This window comes from Stegastes partitus, unplaced genomic scaffold, assembly GCF_000690725.1.
Source record: "Stegastes partitus isolate 25-593 unplaced genomic scaffold, Stegastes_partitus-1.0.2 Scaffold787, whole genome shotgun sequence".
Taxonomy (NCBI): domain Eukaryota; kingdom Metazoa; phylum Chordata; class Actinopteri; family Pomacentridae; genus Stegastes; species Stegastes partitus.
The window spans coordinates 272,237-295,071 of record NW_007578518.1 but is presented as its reverse complement, the minus strand read 5'-3'; the positions used below and the strand labels follow the sequence as shown (position 1 = coordinate 295,071).

The following is a 22,835-nucleotide window of genomic DNA, read 5'->3' as shown; positions in this document are numbered from 1 at the left end:
TATCTGCAATATGGTTATTTCTATAGATATGTACTAAAGCTCTGATTGTGTTCCCCCCTTTTTGTTGAGCAGTCCCATGGCCTTTTGGTCTCGCTCTGGACTGTTCCATTATATGAAAAATAGGTGACATTGTAATTCACTTAAGCCGACACACGTGTGCTTTTAAATGTGTTTATCAATAACCGTTAGTATTATGATTTGTATGAGATTAATTGTAATATTATCACTTAAGGTGCAATCAAAATAAACAATAGTTGTCTATTATGCGTTTCAATGTGGTGCTCTCCCCCCAAAACGGACCACTGCATTACGAAATTGCATCGTATTTCTGAACTGTTTGATCTGAGTTCTACCGATTTGTTCAGTGTGCTAGCTACTTTTGACTTTTATGCTGTAGTTCACTTTAATTTCACATAGTATCACCATGTCGGTGGCGTTCGCACCTCACAGGCAGCGTGGGAAGGGTGATATAACACCCGCTGGAATACAAAAGGTAATTCATCTTTTTAGCGCGTCGCAGGATGGAGGCTACGGTATCCAGCGCTGCTAGCCGTTGAGATAATCAATGTAGCTGTGCCCATCCGAGTCCGACTGTGAGTAGATCGGAAACAATGTTCCAGGGTCAAAGCGCGGTGAATATGAACCTCCCCGGAATCAGGACGCCATGTGTAGACAGCGAGACTTAGCTCGGTTTGTCGAGCTAGCGTCTGATTGTGTTGTAGATGAATGGAGGCCTGCGGTTTTGTTAGCAGAAGACAGCTAGCTAGCAAGACGCGTCTTTTGTTAGCTAGAAACGCACACTCATATCACAAAAAAAGCCCCCCTCTTGATTTCAAATTACGCCAGAATAACCATCAGCACGCTACGGACTGAGCACACTGAATGATTTTATGATTCTAATTTGAAATTTTTGTCATTTCGTCAATCAGAATTGCACACCTGATATAAATATCTGCACTTACTTTTTCGCAGTTACTTGATGAAAACAACCAGCTGATCCAGTGTATTATGGACTTCCAGAGTAAAGGCAAAACAGCAGAGTGTTCACAGTAAGTTATTACAGTCTCCTCTCTCCTGCACGGTTTATTAATTTTCAATATACATGCGTTGAAAGCCTGTGTTGATGACTCTCCTCCTATCCAGGTATCAGCAGATGCTGCACAGAAATTTAGTGTACCTGGCCACGATAGCAGACTCTAATCAGAACATGCAGTCTCTCCTTCCTGCTGTGAGTATGGATTGTTTTGAGTCAATGAATTCTTTATGATTGTGTCCGCCTCATGAGTGTATGTGGAGTTCACCTGTAAGTGTTGAGGTTTGTGTCTTAGGTGAGCTGGTTTTGGTCAATCACCTGAAACATATTTTATATTAGAAGGTTTTGAGACATGAGAGCAATGTTGCATTAGCTACAAAACCGCAAAGATGCACTGATAGCTCATCTGATGTGTTGTTTACGGTTTAATTATGTGTGGCGATTGATTCTTTGTTTCTTTGTCTGGTCTAATTTAACTCCACCCATTAAGATATAAATATCAGAATTGTTGCTTGTGACAAGTGCGACTACACAACATGTGAGAATTGTTGTCTTATGTCTTACAAGCTTCTCATGGGAGCTGTTTGAAGTCTGGAAAAATAATTTCATTGATGCCACCGTGTTATGGAGTGTGTAGTAGGGAATACAGTTTTTTTCCCCTCAAGTTTTCCTCATACAAATGAAGCAAAGGTCTTGATGTCTTCTGTTGCAAACATGTGACCATCCTGTTTTTTTAAAGTAAAGTTCAGTACAAATATGCTGCAGTGTTCCTTACAGTGGACATAATATGCTGTTTATTTTTTTGTGTGCATCTATGTTACAGTGTGAAATGTTCATTTTAAATATGTCTGACGTTTTACAAAATGAGGTAAATGTATGTAAAACGAGATTTTTCTTGGCTCAGAATGGGCCTTTGTGGGGATGGCCACTTTGACTGGTGCACTTAAAGTAAGTGCAATGAATCTGTGTTCCCTTAACTGACAGAAATCTTTGCATTTTCCTGCTATTTCTGACCATTTCATAAACAGAAATGTCTATTATATTTTACTAAGTGAAACCTCACTCTTGTCACTCTGCTGCTTGTTAAAAACCTTTTTCGACTGGTCCAAAAAAAAATACTCTTTGCAGGATGCAACTGACCCTGTGAGCCAAAAGCTAGTATTTAGGTAGATATGAATTATTTTAGATGAAGTAATGATATTATTGAGTATGTTGGTGCTTGTATTCTCTTGTTTAGTCATTGATGGTTCCTAGTCTATGAAGGACAGTTTATTCAGTAACTTTGTGTGATTATATGTTATACTGCCTGGCCATTTTTCTTTTTCTAAATATGTATGTATATTCCTAATTGTGTTGTCTCGGATTGATTTGATCACATCAAACTTCAGCCTAATTATAATCGAGAGGTATCGGCTTTTATCAGCTTTTTTTTTCTGGAGTTTTCTCCTCTGAGTGACTCAGGCTCAGATGTGTTTGTAGACGGCTGATGTGTATTTTTGTGTCCGTGTTGTGTGCTTACAGCCACCCACTCAAAACATGCCTATGGGACCCGGCGGGATGAACCAAAGTGGACCCCCTCCTCAGCCTCCTCATGGTCACAACATGCCCTCTGAGGGAATGGTTAGCGGTGGCCCTCCAGCGCCACATATGCAGAACCAGATGAATGGACAGATGCCTGGTAAGCAACTCCCCCACCTCAACTTCCATTCCTTGTCTTTCTCTCCTTTCTCTCCTTTCTCACTCAGTTCCTGTCTCACTTGAGTTGCCTAGCAACAGCACAGAACTGTGAGGGAGGTCGCTCTGCCGAAGGATGATGTCACCCATTTGCCAGCTGTGGTGGTCTTAGACTTGCTCTCCATTTGATTGTGGTTATCTTTTGCTACTGAAGTGCCATAGTTTATACATATTTCTGCATAGTTCTTATCTTTTTAGACATTTTGTTGATTTTTATAGTACAAACACTGAATAGGTATTTGTTTCATAAAAAGAGGTTGGCGTGTGCATCAAACTAAACTTGGCTCTATGTCATAAACCACTGTAGTATATACACTTCAGCTGTGCCTCCTTCTCGAGTTTTCAAATTTCTACTGAATGACACAACATTAGATGCTGACCTTCAACATTATGGCTGTGTACTGAAGCAGCGCCATCATATTTATTCATTTCTGAAGCTTCTTGCTCAGACCTAAACGACTCGGTATGTCTGGTTATTTATCTTAGCTGTCTGGAGCGTAGGTACTGTCTTTGAAATTATGGCCAGTTTGGGGTAATTTTGGAGCTCCTGCAAAGTGAAAGATTTGCCACCCCGTAGTGTTCATTCTCACTTCATAAAAACAAATTTGAAATATTTGATCGCAATGTTTATATACACTTTCTTATGTATGTATTTCCTTTAAATATTGCAGGAGAGGAATGGATTAAAAGAAAATGCTAAAAAAAAACTTCTCTCGTATTGCCACCTGGTATAATATCATTTGTATCTGGATAGTGACATCACATTAATAGGGCTTTGCATTCACTTCTGTTGTATTGTGGCCAGTTTGATCGAGTCTTAATGTGCATATTAATTAGTTGACCCATCACTACACATGTCTCATCCCAGATCAGATCAGTGCTGCTGTACGGCCACCTGAATTATGTGGGTTGGCTTGTATAATGTATAATAGATGACTTTTCAACTTGTGGGTCTGATGTTTTTTCTTCAGAATGAGTAGTACAGATAACTTTTACATCTGGCTAGGATGTGATCACAGTGTGAGACAGAACACCTTCAAATGTGATCTGATTGCTTTTAAATCCCGATATGTTCTGTGTGCATTTAAGCTTTTCATTAAACAGCATTTTCCCTCATTAACAAAGTTCTCTGGATACAGATTGCATGTTCATGTACAGTAACTTTACATTTGAAGCCTCAGATTAGCAACACATTGCATCTATTACAGCAATAAAGGACAGAATGGAAATTCTAATTTACGACTGTGTAATAAATAACTATGTGTTCTTCTTTTGTTTGTTTTTTCAAGTAATTCTGAGTCTCTTCTAATGCTGGTTTTCAGGTCCTAATCACATGCCCATGCAAGGTCCTGGTCCAGGCCCCAACCAGCCCCCGAACATGCCCAGTGGCACTATGAATATGCCCCCCAGCAGCCATGGCTCGATGGGTGGTTACAATCACACCGTCCCTTCCTCCCAGGGCATGCCAGCTCAGAGCCAAATGAACATGACCCAGGGGCAACCCATGGGAAACTATGGGCCTCGTCCAAACATGAACATGCAGCCCAATCAAGGTAAAACAACGATTTCTTCGTTTCCACATGGTTGAGATGATTTCCAGTGACTTATCATCTCCCTCACTGGTGTACCTGATAAGCAACTTACTACCTGTATGACTTACCTGTCTCGTACAGTCTGAGAGTTAGCTTGTTGTTGGTTGTATCACAGGCCCAATGATGCACCAGCAGCCTCCCTCACAGCAGTATAACATGCCTCCTGGTGGTGGTGGACAGCACTACCAGGGACAACAGAACCCAATGGGCATGATGGGTCAGGTCAACCAAGGGAATCATGTGATGGGACAGAGGCCAATGCCTCCCTACAGACCCCCACAGCAAGGTATACCCCTCAGAGTGTGACTCTTATGTGTGCAAGTCGTGAGTGTTGGTCTTTCTTCTCCCTAACCCACCCTCTTGCATTTCTTACTCTTGTTCCTTTCCTCTGTTTACACTTCTGTAGCTCACAGACATCTTGATGACTAAAGATGTAACCTAAAGCCTCCAGCCTCTATAAAATTAGTCACGTGACCAAAAGAAAGCTTTCTAACAAGAACTAGCGGCAAGGAATCCATCCTCTCTACTCTTCCCCTCACACAACCAGTCCAACAACACCTTGAATCTACTTGTGTGTATGTTGTGTGTATGTGTATGTAGGACCCCCTCAGCAGTACCCAGGGCAGGAAGACTACTATGGGGACCAGTACAGTCACGCAGGACAGGGAGCCTCAGAAGGTAGGAGAACCCTCCAGTCACTTGGAGAAAACCATCAACAAATGAACCCAGGAGTTGTGTTAAAACACAAATGATGCAAAGAAACTGCAACAAAGTCAAACTTTCAGTTTCTTCATTATTTTCTGGGGAAATCAAAGTGAATTTGGGCTCAAAGACAAAATATGGTGTCTGATTTTGAGGAAACATCCACATGCCAGAGGTGCACCCTATTTTAGTTTTGTAATGCCACCCCACCCCCCCATCCACCCCTGGGCCCCCAAGTCATGACAGGTGCTTGACCTGTTGGTGTGAAAGAAAAGGCAGGGACAGTCATATATATGAGTCTTTATGGTGAAAGCTGTATGAAATTATATTACAGCAAAAGGTTAATCCTTCACATTGTCATTGAGAAAAAATGCCATGTGATACTTAATTCTTCCAACCACATGGCAGACTGCTTGTGTGCATTTTTGGTAAAGTAGTCATTTAGTGTGATCATACTGTTGGTAAGCAGTTGTGCTGATGTCCACTGACATGCAGCTGACTGCCATTCTTTGCTAACAGACAGCTTGTGTGCACCCGCAGTAAATAATCCGTCTGCTTATAGAAGCGCAGCACGAGTGACTTAAAAGCCACCGACTGTTTTTGAAAACATGGCACCATTACTTCCTCCTCTAAATATACCAGTTGTTGTGCTGCAGAGTTTCTCCATGTTGGTGTGTTTAGTGATGTACTGTTGCCAAGATCACAGATTGAAAAGACAAAACTCCTTCTCTTTCTTTGTCCAATTAACATTTACTTTTTTGTGCTTTTGTTTTTACCCTCTACTGACTACACTGTTTTCCTTTGACCTTTCAAACACAACTGTTTTTCCTTTTCGTTTTTTTGAAATAAAGAAAGTCCAGTCATTTTGACAACAATAAAAGCATGAATTCCCAAAGCGTGGCTGTTTAAAATCTTCCAAGAAGACACAATGTTGTGCGTCTTGGAACATGTTTTCTTTTATCCCACTGAGATTACTTTTACTGTTGTAAATTCCAGATGTTACCTGAATACACTGAAGGTATTCGTTTAGGTTTGTGTCTCTGTTGAGCTAATGTAGGTCATAATGAATGCAGTTTGCAGCCACCTTATTCCAATGAAAGCATCCATAGGAGAATTCCTCACAACGTTGCTGTCATAGACTACATCTTCCTCATGTGTGCTCAGGATAATTTTGACATGGATTCGTTTGTATGTCTTCATTTATGTAGATTAAGATGCATTTTTGTTACCATTTGTGGTACAAAAATATAAAGTAGCACCTACAATAAAGCGTCTAAACACTCAGAGTCCTATCCAGTGTCGATTCTGGACATTGCTTGATAGTAGCTGGACACTGACTGTAAATGAGTTAAAGCACTCACGTTTCTATCTATAGTCAGTATGTATGAGTTACTGTTTTACTTGAAAAAATTAAACTGGTCTCTTAGTAACAGTATTTTAGCAATCTTTACTTACTGTGTACGTGTCTGCATTGCTATTGTGCTTCAGTGCTGTGAACATGTTGCTCATATTGCCTGCCGTTACCCCCTTAAAGGTAATGCCCAGTATGGCCAACAGCAGGAAGCATACCAGCAAGGCCCTCCCCAGCAGCAGGGCTATCCTCCTCAGCAGCAGTACCCAGGTCAGCAGGGCTACCCACCACAGCAGCAGGGTTACGGTGAGTTTCGTCCTCCTGAACAGAGGCACACGTTTGTCCTGTAGGAGGCACCCTCAGCTCTCTCCTCGGCTGCATTTTTAACTGTTGAATAACTCCTGAGTGAGTTGGCGGTTATTGTAGCCGTGCCATGTGCATGTCAAGACATCATCAAGAGGAAGGAATTAAAGGACCGCCTTAATGAACGGTTAGGGGATTCGAACCTGGTGGAAGAGACATTTAATCAGCAGCGGTGGCGAGCAACACATTAGAATTTCTCCCGGTGCTTCAGTTTGATATAACTGAGGGAGTAGGAGAGCAGCTTTGGCTGATGTGCACAGAAATGGGGGGAAAGGAGGTGAAGACTGCCAGGAAAAAAATGTTGAACTCCTTGAATTTTAGCATTTTGGATGAATAGTTAAGCAATGTGTTTTTATACAACTTGTAATTTGCTTCATTTAACTGCATGTGCTGGATAGTTGTTGAAGCATCTTTGTTGTCGTTATGTTTGGCGCTCATGACAAAAAGGGAAGATTATAATAAACACAAAAAACTGTTAACTGTTATGTTCTAACACTGAGAACATTGCTTTAACCAAACTTAATAAAGTGTACTGTCTAAAAATGTTTGACTAGCAATGTAAGTAGAGTTCTTAAAGCTCTACGGGCTTTTTTTTTCCTCAGCCAATTTTTCACTGGAACTTTCCATCACTCACCCTCTGTCTGAGCCAGAGCTCATGTTAGTAATGAGCTAGCAGAGAGGCAGAGGCTGTGAGGTGAGATCCATCTGGCACATACACATGCTTGCTCTCTCAGGCCCCCACAAGGTTATACTCAACAGCATAAGGCATTATGAGCGCCTAACGATGCTGCGTGGGCCTCATTTGACTTCAACCCCAGTCAAGCTTTGCTTGGTCCTTCACGGCGTCTGCAAAGATAGCTGCAGCGTACGGGGGCTGATGAAGAGATTTTTTCTTTTTTTTTTTAAATGACGCTTGCTCGTCTAATGAAGACCAACAGAATCTCCTTGATGTCTCCTTGCATTAGGGAACCACTGGCTCCATCCTGACTCACTCATTCTCATTCATTACTGAGTCAGGCGTTGTGGAGGCAGCCTAAACAAATAGGTCTGACATATCCACGATCCTCTTTTTGTCATCCATCAGCTTTTTATTGCAGCCTACTAGTGATAGTAAACTAATAGGGATTCCCCGAAGTTCTCTGAATAACAAGTATGAAACACAGGCGGTTAATGAGCAAAACTTGGGCTCCCTTCCCACCGGGTTCCTTTGTTTGAGTGTAAACCTGAGTTTGATTCGACCAGCTCTTCCTCAGCAGGTGATAATTGGGGACATTGTGTCGCATCAAGTTGGCCTAGAATATCGGTCACTGCTCATACATATTTCAACTGGAACTAATCATTTGGGTGGACTATGGTTGGTCTTTTTTTTTATATATATTTTTTCTTTTAAACTGCTCCTGCATTCAAAATAAAGTGCTCAGTGTGAGCAGTACCTGCTGACAGATTAGAAGAAGTTGGAATCGGTGTCTCTTAAGGATTTTAGACTCATTGAAGGCTGTCAAATGTGGATCATTTTAAAACCAAGTCCTCGATGTCTGTTGCAGGTCCCTCCCAAAGTGCCCCAGGACAGTATCCTAACTATCCTCAGGGGCAGGGGCAGCAGTACGGGGGCTATCGCCCTCCTCAGCCCGGACCCCCACAGGGCCAACAGCAGCGCCCGTACGGTTATGACCAGGTGAGTATAGCCACAACACTGGACAGTCACAGAGGCTTGTCTAAGCATCGGACCTAGTTTGTCCCTTTTTATAGCTATTGCCAGACTAAGTTGTATATTTTGTGTAGTTCTCAGTGAGACCAGAGATCAATGTCAATGAAGTTAGAAGGTAAACATTACAAGGTAGTAGTATGTTGTGCATGCTGTCATCATATTGGGTGGTTAAATCTGTTTCTTCCCAAAGAGTGTATGTGTTAGTATTGTCTTTCACTTGTTAAACTGAGTCTTGGTGATATATTCTGGCTAATGTGGTATGCCATTCCAGTGAAATATGAGGGCTTTAAAGAGGATTCTTCCTTAAACTTGATGCAGACTGCTCTAGTGTTTAAAGGGAGATCTATTTGTTGCCCTGTATTTCCTGTGGTCTTATGTGGGGACCACAGCTACACTTTGATATCTTTATCTTTGAATATTCAGGGGCACATGAGGAAATAAAGACCCGGGGATTTGAACCCCTGACTAGCTCTGTAAGAAGCAAAGGTAATGGTTGCTGTGAAGACCTCAACGTCCAATCTAGACGCTTGACCACCTAGCCTTAATTTGCATTTGTTATGTTTCTTCTGTCTCTCTTATGTCTTTATCTTTTCCCATCTTTCTTTTTTTCTTAAGTTTTTCCTTTTCTTTATTTTTTTGCTCTTGTTTTGTTATGAACCAGGGGTCGAATTGTAAGTCATGAGGTCCAGAAACACAGCATGCTTAGTCTGCAGTGAGACAGCCAAAAGCTCACGTGCTTTGACTGTATCCTTAATCTCTACAATTCACAAGACTGGTTTTGGTGACTATTATGCTAAAACTCTATTTGAATTAAAATGCTACGTATATACCAGACTGTCAAATCATTCGTTCTGAATTGGTTCCCATTGCATTTTTCATTAATGCCAGACACGTACTTCGACCCCTGTTATGGAATGCATCAAATATTGTTACACTGAATTTGTGTCACTTGAACCTAGTGTCTACTCTTTAGTAAGGAGTATCGTCCTCTTTCATGCTGCTGCCGAAACCTGAGGTATCTACTTAGCATTTAGAGCTCACGAGTTGTGAGGCCATGCTGCCACCTGCTGGTCAACACCAGCCAATGCAGGCATAAATCATGGTTTGCAGTATGATATGGTTGAAACCACAGATGTTTGTTTGCACTTTGTTGAGCTCTGTGAAACATAAGCTTTTACTTTGTGTTTCTGGGCAGAGCAGTAACATGAGTCTGTCGTATTTCTCTCCACAGGGCCAGTATGGAAATTACCAGCAATGAGAGATGGTCACAGCATTCTCCACAGCTCTGCTCTGATCTCTTTCAGAGCTCTGACCTCTGGTCAACTGCTAAGCAGACTTTTAATGATGGTTTCAGCTCACTGAGATTCTCTCGGACACAAACACACAACACTCAAAAATACAAGATACATTTTACCCCTCTCTTTGGGCTTTTATCCCTGCCTATCAAATGTATGTTCTTCATGTGCATTGACACGACGGTGTCAAAGTGCATGACTCACCCTCTGGTCCAGTATGTCTCAAAGCAGCAATGCCTTAAAAATGGAACTGCCTTATCCTTTAGCATTGCAGATTGTGAAACGGGCTAACAAAATTTTGAATAACAGATGATTTAAATGTACAGTTTCATTTTACTATGGTGCATTGTTTCTCTATCCTTCAACTCCCTGATCATAAGAAGCAATAATGCCAGCAGTAGGGAATTGTGTAGGGACTTTTAGATGAAATAATGCACCAGATGAACTTCCAGCTAGGCCATGGTACATGTCTTGATGTATGTGATGATGTAAAAATATATTTTATGCTTTTTAGATCAAGCTAACTTTGTATAAGACATTGGAAACTAGTACTAAAGCTGTGTTGTTTATTTCATGACGTGTATGTGTCAATGTTTTTTTTAAAATGCTCTTTAATGACGGTCCCATCCAGCACATTTTCTTTGTTGTCGAACTGTGCAACTTTTCAATTAGATCTGCTCCTTCAGTGACACGGACGCTGTATGAATATTTTCTGTAAAAAAAATCTGACGTGTGCAGAAAGTCCCTGAAGAACAAATATTTACAGCATACCTGGAATTAGAAAACATCTGATGTCTGAAAACGCCTAACAGTCGCTGTGTTCTGTGTTGAGTTTGGACAATGAGAAAAATATCTAACTTGGATCAGTAATAGAGTTTTGTTTTTTTTTACCACGTTACCTGACAGAGGAATGGCCTCATTTGACAAATGTGCGCAAAGAGGTAATATGTAGCAGATGCACCTGCAAATTGTGAGTTAATGCGCTCTGGAGCCTTTTTTTGTTTCTTCTTCTTCTATACAAGCACCTCAGGCTTGTCCATTGACTGCAAATTGGTGAATGGGAAAGATCAAACTTGGTATCATAGATATTTCTGACAAATACTTTGTTTCGTTAGTCGACAATGTTAGTTGGTTAGTTGACAATGCTGGACTCCCTTTTCCCCTTTGAATAAACGTCTAAGTTGATGTCATTCAAATAGTGTTGTGTGTGAATAATAAAGATTGTTACTGTCAAATATGTAACATAAGATGTGAAAATAATGTTCTGAAATGGATTCCTTAATTTCACAGTAAAGACTGGTTGTGCAGTTTTATATCACTGGCTTGATATCTGTATTATGGTGCATATTTTATTGATCCCATATGTACAGCGGCATAAAGACGAGGAGTTCCACGTCCTCTGGTATTGTTTATATGGCTGTTTTAATATTTTTCATTCTGCACCCCATTCAAGTGGTGGTCACATTTGTGTCATGGCAATGTATAACTGTACATTATAATAAATTGGAAGAATCTTTAATACGTTCTGACCCGTGTGACCTTTTGTCGGGAGGCTGTTAACCCAAAAAGCATCCATCGTCCCGACAACGTAAACAAGACGCGCACTATTGGTGCTGTCATGATGTGACAGTATGATCTAATTGTTTTGTCTTCATCTGCTATCTGGTCGTCGGTTTCCAACTGATAATGACCCTGCCCTGCTCAGCAGCATGTCTGCTTTGTCCAGATGCATCCAGAGAGGTCCAGAGCACATTTACACCCAAAATTACCTTCCGTGTCCCTCTTTCCCCTCCTGCTCCCTCCAGAGAAGGAGAGGGACTACCTGTCACATTGGGGGGAGTGATACAGATGGTACGCCAGATGTGTGGCCGAAGCACGTGATGGGAGAGTGGTGTTGGTGTTAAGAGGGCCACAGACTGCTCGGGTTGCCTTGGTGCCGGTGATGAGTGCGTAATGTGGGCGAGAGCAGGAGAAGTGCTTTAAGGAAAGAAGCAAAGTGTGAACTTTTCCAGTTTGCCTGTGTTCGAGTTTGTGCTTGTGTGCACATTTGTGTATCCCCGCTCAGGTTTAGTGGTGTCGCCTAGTCACCCCACCACCCTGCTGCTTCACAGCTGGCTGCCCCACCCTTCCCAGCTGCCACTGGGGCTCCCCCCGGCCCCTCCGCTTGGCAGAGCTGGCGTTTTGGGCGCTCCCCCACCAGTCCTCCCTGGCAGCTGCTGCCCTCAGCTGCGCTCTCGCAGACGGTATTGGGGTCGGACAAAGTCACTCCTCCTGTGACTGTGTCTGGGGCCGTTGTGGGAGGATGAAGAGGTGGCAAAGAGACTCTCACCTCCTATTAAAGATCTCCTTTTAGGCGCACGTGAATTTCAAGTCGGCGGACGCGCGACTTAAAGCGAAGCAGTGGGGGAATTCTGATTGGAAATGTATTTATCTGTGTGCGGTGGCTCATTGATGACTAACTCAGTATTCCAAAGTGGAATCTTCATTTCTGTGAAGTCTCTCGCTGTGTGGTTGTAAATGAGTTATCAGGAAAGCTTACAGGAGAGCATTACTCCATGCATGTTCTGTGATGGTGAGAGTGAAGTGGCAGCATCATTTAAGAGGATGATTATCTTGTTCAATATTTTGATAATTATAATTCAGGGCACCTTTCAGAGGAGGCTCCTAACCACTGAGGAGAAAATGACATTGTGATCATAGCTGGCAGGCAAGATGTGATCTCTCTCTCTCTCTCTCCCTCTCTCTCTCTCTCTACCTCTCTCTCTCCCACTAACTCTCCTTTTCACTCTCTCATACCCACACTCTCAGTGTGACAGAAAGTCTATGGGGAGGTATAAGAGGTAGTTATGGGGGGAATGCAGCAGCCTCCACAGTTTAATTGGAGATGTGTCACACTAAATAAATGGTGCAAAAACAAGCGCTGACTGGAGGCTTGAGGGAGGGGCCCTGGGGATGCAGCCTGTTTTATTGGGCAGGAGCTTTGCACCGCTCCAGGGTGAAACGGGGCTATGCACTGCTGAGATACCCTCCAACCACCAAACCACCAGGCCTCCCAAAGACTACTGTGGAGGGAAAAAAAAAAAAAAAAAAGACAAAGGCATCCATTTCACTCTGCAGAAAAAGAAAAAAAAACGCATCTTACTGGAGAAGGTGTCGGTGAACACGGTGACCTGATTGTTCCTCGTCCAATAAGGGGGCACATCATTGTCCTCATCTGCAATTTCAATTTTCTGCACGCTGGCGAGCAAATCCATAACTGTAAAATCTTGAGTAAGCGTTGTCTGCCTCGCTTACTCCCGGATCTTCTGTCAATTTATGTTTTGAGGAGGAGAAGGCAGCCAACAGCCTCCAGCCAATCCCATTTCCTTGTGTAATCCATATATGACCTCCAAGTTACCAGGAGAATGTGTTTTCCAATATTCTATCAATGTTGATATAAGTGTTGTCTGGCTTTGCTCATGCAGTGTGTGTGTGTGTGTGTGTGTGCACCTTAGATTCTAGAGTTCATGGCACGAGTTTTGATTTACCTCTACAGTGTGCCGCAGTAATTGGATGTGACACCATTCTCTCTGCTCTCCCTGGGGGATATAACAGGAATCTGACTATTATGGCCCCAGTCATGAATATGTCACGACAGCTGCAAACAAAGGCCCGTGATTTGGATAAGACTCCTCTGTATGTTGTCTCCGTGCTGATATATGAGATAAATGCTGCAAGGGTAAATGAGTTTTCTGTAAACCAATTTGCAGTGTTTACAAAGAATGAATAATTGCCATTGTTTGGGAAAAAAATAAATAAAATATGGCGGCGACGACAGTCAGAATTACATGTTCATCACTATGTCTGCCAGATACATACTTGCTGCACAGATATTTGGGTAAAGCTATTATATCGAGTTTCAAAACAACTGAAAATATTTTTTGGACCTGACACACGCAAACAGGGTGATCCCCTAGAAAGACATTGTTTTGCATGCATTTGATGTGCAGTGCTTTGTTTAAAATCCCATCTTTTGTTGAGGGTTTAGCCATCAAATCAAATTGAGTGTGCTGTTTTGTATGTGTTCTTGCCTCAAAAAAGTAGTCTCTAGGTAAAATAGCAGGTATGCTGATATCAGTATTCCCACAGCCTGCATAATTGCTGTAATTTGCTTTCCCTTTGGGTAATCTGTAAACATGGCTGTTTTGATGTTTTTGGCATCCTCCATTGGCTGAGCTCTCTACTCCTCCAGTGGAGCCCCCATCCCAGCCCAGGGTGACACAAATAGATCCTTCCCCAGAAGGCGCACGTAGTTCCACATGGGCACAATCAATACAACCCAGTCATCGCTGGAACTGTGGCGGTATTAAAAGCACCCCGTGAGCTGGTTCTCACCACGCCGGCATTTTAGGGAAATAAAGCTATTGATCCTCTGGGGCTTCTGGCAGAGCATTAACCTGGGCCCACAAATTAGAACGTGCTCATCTGGACACATCTGCCTGCAATGTTCCAAAAAAGCCAGTCCCAGGGAGAGAAAAGGAGGGCTGTGAGGCCTGCTGCTTCCAGTGATGAGAAGAGCGCTACTTGACGCCCATGTCGGAGCGGGGGAGGCGTCTGGATGCCCAGGACTTCCATTAGAGGCCCAGGATGGTGGCGTGGGTCGATGTGGTAAGGTTTGGTTGGGGGTACTCAATCTCGGATCAGTGTGGCTCCTTCCCCCTGATGCAGAAATGGGGGGGTTTAGGGGGGAGGGCTGACCCACGGTAAACCTGAGCTCCTGACTGGAAGGACAATGAAGGAAAGGGCTGCTGCTACCACTCCTCGCTTGTCCCGGCCGTGTTTAAGACGTTGCCTTTTTTCCTACAGTTTTATAGAATGTACATCACTTTCTATCAGGTTTTACAGAACTTTAAATTATTGTACAGATCCACCTTAAAGCACAATGCAAAGACTAAATATGCACTGATTTATCACTTTATTTGAAATATTATGCACCACAAGTCTTGGATTTAGTCAGCTGCAATGCCCTTCTTCTTCTTCTTTTAGATTACATTCTTATTTGCCTGCAAAACCGAGCATTACGATTCCCTCCATGGACACCATGAGGCTATACGAGCCATTGATTCAGATGTATCACTTGCTGGGGTGTGGTACAAGTCAGTAATTATATTTGACTAGGAGATCAGAGTGTGGATACACTGAGATAAATACACAAACACAGTTATGTTCAGCTACGTGCACACACATCATATCACCGTCTGACTGTTTCATTCAAACCCTGTTTCCTTGACTGCGACCCACCTGTACGACTCGTGACCCCGCTCTAACCCCTGCTTCTAAACGCATAATTGGATTTAAGTGTCAATTCTACAATCTTATTTTACCTCCAGATCACATGTAGTTTAACACAAAACCGCCCAGAACCGTTCTACATTTCGGAAACATTCCCAAGATTAGTGTTTACAGATCAAGAGAGTGGCTGTACCTCACTTCACAACACATTTCACCAGCTATGCTCGCACAGACGGAGACACTTTGGAAACTTTCCCTTTTTTTTTTTTTTTTTTTCTCAGCCTGCCCTAACAGTGGGAAGCTTGGAAGTTCTCTGCCCCAGTTCTCCATGTCCTTGAGAGTTGTGCCTTCGGGCCGGGGCTGGTGGGGTCCCGCAGTGCACAATGTGTGCTTCTCACTCAGGCTCCCGCTGTACTCCGCCGCCCCTGCATGGCTCTGGAGAGTTGCCAAGCTCTGAGGGGTTGTCCATGTGAGTGGGGGCGTGTGCGTGTTGCCACAGAACAACTCCAAACATCTCACTTCCTTCCCCCATGACAGTCGACCGGATATAAATCACTTTCCTGGATTGGCCGACTACAATGGGATGCTCGGGAAGACGTTGTTATGAATAATCAGGCTAATTGCGATAAACAGCGCGAAGTGATGTGCAAATGACTGAGGATCTCGCGTCGGCTTGCGTAAAGGTTAAACTGCAGGATGGAGCGTGTGATACCAACTTAGTCAGCCTGTGTGGAAACTGCATGCAGCGTGAGGAAATTGCTTTATTTCACTCCCGCCTATTGAGGGAGTCAACATCATAAGAAAATGCAATTAGAAGGTGGTCATAATTTGTATGTATTTGACAAATCTCTTTTATATTTTATTCAGTACATATGCATTGTTTTCCCCCCTTTTTTTTGTAATTAATATGGATATTGGCCAAGAGCAAAGATAAAGATCCATTTTCTAATATTTTGTCCTTGGATTGTGCACTCGGGGAATTCACTCCCCTTCTTCTCTTTCGTTTCCCTGGCTAAGGCATGGGGAATTGGTGGGATGAGAGGCTATTCCCTAAATAGCCCATGGCAAGAGGTATCCTGATTAGCATGCTGCCTGCTCTCTGGCAGCAGTCCTCCAGGCCACCAGCGCTATCACTTATGTGCTGTTTGTATTTGTAGTTGATAGTGTGTGCTGTTATAATTGGAATGAGCTCAGGAACCTCGTTTGCTTTTGATCCGCTGCCAGCCACTCAGAGTGCTACTGGGCCACAGCTCTCACCTCAACACTCCCAGTGGATTATGGGAAACTGCAACGCTTATGTTCTAAAAAGCGCCTGACAGCATCTCACTCAAGGTCGAACAATACAATGGTAAGTGTGGGGAGTAGAACAAAAAAAATATATATATGGAGGGGAAAAAGTTTAACAGATATTTGAGGTAACGCCGGGTATTGAATCAGGAAGTGTCGAAATGGCTTTTCAGATTTGTGAAACTAAGAGGCAAAGGGCTTTTAGGAGTCTTTGGAATAATTTCAATGATACACAAGGATGTGTGGATTTACAACCATCAGAAGTCCAAAACCTATGTCAACATTTTTATTTCTTATGTCAACATCTGTGCCATCAAACACATCAACACAACACATCCTGACCTGTCACACTCACAAATAACATCAATGTTGTGGTTTTTAACATTTCAGTGCTGGTGGATTTGGCGACACCTGTGGCCGCTGGTGGTAACTGCAAGTGCAGCTTAAGATTTAAATTGAACAGTTAGTTTTTTCAGAAATACTACAGAATAGTTTATCCATTCTGTGTGTTGTTTTAATTAAGATGTTTCCGTCATCTGATTTTAGGCTTCTTACAACACCGGTAGTTCTTCACACATCAGTGCTGAGAAGGTGGAGGTGTGATGCTCGGCACCGCAGCTCACTGCAGCTGTCAGTTCACATTTAATTACAGCCTTCAATATTTAAAACCGATACGATGTCGAAAACCTGCAGAAAAAGAAGTAAGTGTTTTTGACGTTTGACTGTATTTAGTCTTAATCTTAGGGGTAAATACGTTAACGGCTTTTGTGACTAAAATGAAATCCTTATTTTTCCAGTTGCGTTCAATGAGCAGAAGCAGCAGGAAATGTTGGGTTCCATTAAAACTGTTTTGGTGCGGCTGTGGAAGAGGGGAGGCTGATATCAATAAGATAAAAATCCATTTGCACCCTGCTCAGGAATAGCACACTTTGCAACTAACAATGAGACACGAAGAACAATTGTGGAAAAAATGCCTGCTACAAACAGCTTCTTACAACACTGGGTTTGACTTCAGGAGTCGAGGTTATGCTGGATGCAGCCTCCTTTGGGTACGTTTTATTTTTGCTAAATGCAACTCGTATGCAAACTTATCACTGACCAATGTGAAGTTGTTTTGGATGTTTTTTTTTCCATTAAGTTTCAGTTGAACCATCTATTATCACTGTGCTAGTTTTGCAGTAGTTTTGTTGTCTTCAGATGATGCAGAAAGTCATGACAGTGTGACAGTTAACAAAGCCAGGAGCCTGAAACTGAAGCAGCTAAATGGAACACAGCCATCCATCCATCCATTATCTATACACTGCTTAATCCTCACTAGGGTCGCGGGGGGGCTGGAGTCTATCCCAGCTGACTTAGGATGAAGGCAGGAGACACCCTGGACAGGTCACCAGTCTATCACAGGGCTACACTTAGAGACAGACAACCAAGCACACTCACATTCACACCTATGGACAATTTAGAATCACCAATTAACCTTAACATGTTTTTGGACTGTGTGGGAGGAAGCCAGAGAACCCGGAGAGAACCCACGCTGCACGGGGAGAACATGCAAACTCCACGCAGAAAGACCCCGGTGCCCCCACCGGGACACGAACCGGCGACCTTCTTGCTTGCTGCTAACCAACTGCGCCACCTTGCAGCCCGGAACACAGCCATTATTAACATTATTATTTACACTTCTAACTGTCACATATCAATATATCTTCAGTGAGGATTCCAACAAATCCTGTTTCTGTTGCTAACTTATCACGCGCCGCTAAACACATCATCACTCTGTGATTTAACACGAGCCACTCACTTTCTGTAATATCGCTCATCTGGACGTCATCAAGGCCCGCAACGTCCCATGTGGAGAGGACTCTGACTTGATGTATGCTTGTGGTTCATTTCCTTTCGCTCCATGACATTTCTACAGTTTGATCTGCTGGCTCAGCACTTTTCCAGAGTGGACCAACTCCAGGGACTTATAGGATTTTGATGCTCCCTTGCTGCCAAATGCCAGCAGGCCAATGAAAAAAGATATCTGAAACTCCTAAGCTCAATATTTAATCAAGCGCTGGGTTACATTTGCTGTTTGATTAGGTAAGAGAATTCCACCTCCCAGAGTCTTTGATTGCTTTGAAAATATTTGGCCGAAAAATTAATACTCCTCTTTGAACTGTGTGCTCTCTGCACTAATATCTCAGCACCAGGAACAGTTTATAATTGTCACGGTTACTGTCAAAGATGGCACTGAATTACTGTTTTTTTTTCCTCTACTGAGATTCTGTTTTTAAAAAATTTAAATTATTGCTATTACCAAAAAAAAAAAAGTGTTGTCTAATATTGATGCTGCTGTTTTTGTTGTTGTTGTTGTCCTATTCAGCAGCCTCATTATTATCCATGTTTTTGACCGCGAGTCCATCTTGTCGCATCCTAATCACACAGGACTGCAGAGATTCACCTGAGAATAACCCTGATGAGCTTGTTCCAGGAGGGCATTACCACTGGTTAAGTACAAACACCTGCTAAAATATTGGCAATTAGGACATAATTAGCTGCTAATGTATTTCTAATCCGAAGCGGGCCATAGATTTGTCTTTTTTTGCGAAGACTCCCTTTTTTAATGTTCTCAGTTGTTATTGTTTTCCTCAGGTATTTGTATCCCGAGAACATTGACTAAGTGCCCTAGTTCATCATATGCAAATGGCTTATTAATTACACATGCATTATGCCCGTATTCAGAAGACATCAAAGGGCCTGCGAGTCTTCAGATGGTCCCCCTCTGTACCACACTCAGGTTACAAATGCCTGCGTGTGCACTTTCCTGCATGCCTTTTCGGGCAGAATAACTACATCCTCAATTAAAATTTTTCACAGGAACCTCTCTCTTCTTGCCTCCTAATATTTGAGAAACACCTCCGGTGGTCTGTGGTTGTTTGGTAACTGCAAATTGCAAATAATCATTTGAGCCTAGATTACATAGCATTATTAGAAAGCAGCGAGACTGCCAGTGTATCTTCGTAAGAAAGCTAAACCAATATTTGCTTTACTAAATGAGAAATACCTCTAGTTGTTCAGCGCGTGACCTCCCCATTTGTGCCAAATCTTTCGACTGATCGGCTCCTTTGGTCGCCATAATAACGCTCTGGTATCCGGTAGCTTGAGCCTGAACTTCAGACGTTTTCCGTTCGGTGTGTCTGCATGTTTGTTCTGTCTATTCCTCCCTGGTGAGTTCTCTGTTAACGACCCATACAGCAGGTGTCAGAGTGTGATTTATACAACCTATAATGCCTCACATTGATTAGCAATAGAGCTCCAATGGGATGCCAGCTCTTAAACTCAGGTTAAAAAGACAACAGCAACAACAAAAAGCCCACTGCAAACCACACCTTTTTAAGTGCTGTTCTAAATCATTATGCATCCCATTGTTACATGAATATCAGCAACCTGTCCAATGAGATGGCAAAGAGGGAGTTAGCGTGTGCAATCACTGTAACCCTGGGCAGTGCTCCGTTATCAGTCTCTTGTGGGTTCTGACTGGGTGCTACTAGCATAATTAGCACTGCACTCACTTTGATGATAAAATGGGTAATAGAGCATTCCTTCCCTCCCCTGCCTACCTTATTTTACCATCATTTATTGATCTAATTAAAATAATTCAGCAGTAAATGGTGTGGGGTTCTGCTGTTGTTGTTGTTGTTGCTGTTATTAAAGAAAGGAGGGTTATGGAGAGGTTATCTTATTGAAGATATTTAAGAAGATAACGTGTGTGGGAAGACGTTTTAATTTAAAGGTATCTCTCATTTTAATCTGTGGAAAATATATTTTCCACCAGCTGATTTCAAACCACCCGAGACAACAAAATAAAGCCTCGGTGGAGATTTTGCGGCGCCACAGAAGTGCTGTGGATAATGTACAGCAGTTTGTTCCCCTCATTCATAGGAGGGTCTGGTGTACATCAAAGCCACCAGGTGGGGCTGATTCTTTCACAAGTGAATCCCACCTCTGGTATTTTTTTTTGTAGAGAATCACAGAATAAAACGCTTAAGTGAGGTGTTATTCTATGGCATTTTTTGTATGGCACCTCCGAAAACATCATTTCTCATTAGGAGACCAAACTGTTTGTGGTTGTCCTCATTACTAAAAAGGTAGAGCTCTACCCCCAAAGGTAACTTCATCAACACCAGAGACAAATCTATCTTAGGTGCTCTATTTATATTTCTGACTCACTGCCACAAAGATTTATTCTGCACTCCTGTCAATCCATCTCTCTAATGGGCAATGGCATCCTTTTTAGTTTAGATAGCTCGTGTGTGTGTGTGTGCGTCTGTGTGTGTGTGTGCGCGCTCGTGCGTGCACGTGCTTCAGCACCAAGATTTTTTTTTTTGTCAGATGTGCACACAAAAACAAGTACCTCGAAGTCACAGAGCCCGTCTCGTCTCTAAAGAGAGTCATCTTTAGATAGAGAGCTCAGATGTCATGTAATTAAGATGATAAAAAAAAAAGCCCATTTGCACTTCCATGGGTTATTAATGTGGACTAATGATGCTCAGATCAACTATAAGATGTCTGCTAGTTATGGGGTTAATCTCCTCATTCTCGCAGAAGCCATAAAGATAAACATCTTTACACAGAAATGGGCTTGTGAAAATCCCCAGAGAACTGTATCCCAACTTCATAAGAAAGTTTGAAAGACCAAAAATAAAACTGCTGTGAAGACTAGCGTGGTCATTTCTGCAAAAATCTTGAAAGAAAGCAAAGCAGTCGAGGCAATGCCAGCATAAAAAAAATACTTGTCGGAAATGTGTGATTACTGTACACTTCATAGGTGGTGTGTGTGGCACAAAACATGCTAAATAATTATAAATATGTGTAGTGTGCAATTATAAATCATTCTAAACAGTAAATAATACAGTAAAAATATAACGTGAATTTACAGATTACACAGTACACCTTGCAATACATCCCAAATTAGATTAAAGCACACAACACTTTATCTTTTAGCTTTAAAGGGTTTCAAGAGAGTAAATCATTTTTCTATGGGAGCTTTTATATAATCACTAAAACTCAAAGTTTCAGGGCTGAGAAGTGAAGATGAGCTGTTTGCTGTCACGCAGGGTCACTGCCATAAATTCAAATTTATAATCACTTCAGAGTTTCTCAAATGGATGGCATCGTGTGGAGGAACCTCTGGCTTCACCTGAGTGTTTGGGTGGTAGACATCCTCCTAATACATCAAGCGTGTAAGTGTCATGCCTTCTGATGACTTTATCATAAACGCTCTGATCATTACATTGTCATTAGTTGGCAGAGTCGGTTGCACCTCGTTAATGCACACAAACAATCTGAGGAGCAGCGGATAATGTTGTGTGGTGGTGGTGGTGGTGTTTAATGAGGGTCCGCATTTGCATACTGGCCTCCACCCCCACTCGCATTCCCACCCCACTCTCATTTATAAAAATAAATCACATTAGAACATCACCAGCTAATAAAGTCGACTCCGGCCCACATCCCACGTCCCAGTGATAGCCAAGTCTCAGTGCAGGAAATACACAAAGCAGTCTCCCAGGATTAGAGAAAACCTATTATAGGAAATTCTCATAAGGCACTGGAACATTCTTCATATTAACACTGTGCTGCTGATGTAAATTATGCCAGTTGTTGTGCATGATACAATCAAATAATCTATCAAGAATCTCCTCTGGAAGTTGGAGCAAATGTTGAAAGTCAGCCTATCAAATAATGCAACCACTTAGAGAAGTCAGAATTAATTACACATCCCGTCACTGGAAATAGGAATAAAATAGGAGTGCGTTTGATTTTGAAGTAGTTTGTAATCTTGATTGCACATAATTGTACAGGATACCACCTGAGGCGAGCTACTTTCACTGCCATTTCTGCATTATTGAAAAGCTTTGATTTTGTGAAGACAAGATTGTGCTTTGATTATGAAAGAAATGCAACTAATAGCAAAGCTTACGTTCTGATGTCAGATAGCGAGGCCTGTTTAATATGCTTTCCTGATATCATGTCGCGCTGACTACGAACATCGCCGGCCAAACCGGAGAGGTCAAGAGCTGCAGCCTCGTAAGAGTACTTTGTCTTGTGTCGGTGTGTCCGTTCAAGTGTGCACACGTTTGTGCCCCCAAGTCAAACCCCACTAAATAAACAGTGTGTTTCCTGATGCCTAACGGTGTGCACGGCCCATGCACAGCTGATGTCAATCCACCCAGGACTACCAGTGGCCCCACTTTGCTCACTTACTTACTCTTTGGCTCACTCCATCCTTCCTTCATGCTCAAATTGACACTTGGTGCAGAGGCAGGCAGACAGGGGGCCTCTCCGCCCTGCGCCTCCAGAGATGTGGCCCAGCTGTCAGCCGTCTAATCCAGTCCAACCTCCCCCTGAGCCAGGCAGGAACTCCAGGCTGCTCCCCCTCATCCTCACGCCTAGAGGCACAGCAAACAACTCAGCCTTCTTCAACGCTACACACAGCAGGCCGGGAGGGGAGCACTTT

The 22,835-nt window shown here is 42.6% G+C and overlaps 1 protein-coding gene across 4 annotated transcripts; it reads left to right on the top strand.

Moving 5' to 3' along the window:
• Positions 1-297: 297 nt before the first annotated feature.
• ss18 (SS18 subunit of BAF chromatin remodeling complex) lies at positions 298-11,299 on the top strand. 4 transcript variants are annotated; one of them, XM_008292138.1, is made up of 11 exons: positions 298-493; positions 973-1,049; positions 1,144-1,228; positions 2,555-2,711; positions 4,090-4,320; positions 4,475-4,645; positions 4,960-5,037; positions 6,596-6,718; positions 8,320-8,450; positions 8,907-8,969; positions 9,715-11,299. In XM_008292138.1, the coding sequence occupies exons 1-10, from the start codon at positions 425-427 to the stop codon at positions 8,922-8,924; spliced, it is 1,140 nt and encodes a 379-aa protein (XP_008290360.1). In that variant the 5' UTR covers positions 298-424; the 3' UTR covers positions 8,925-8,969; positions 9,715-11,299. The 4 variants fall into 4 exon arrangements, with proteins under 4 accessions (XP_008290360.1, XP_008290359.1, XP_008290361.1 ...); XM_008292137.1 differs by lacking the exon at positions 8,907-8,969; XM_008292140.1 differs by lacking the exons at positions 298-493; positions 8,907-8,969 and adding an exon at positions 513-593.
• The last annotated feature ends 11,536 nt before the right edge of the window (positions 11,300-22,835 follow it).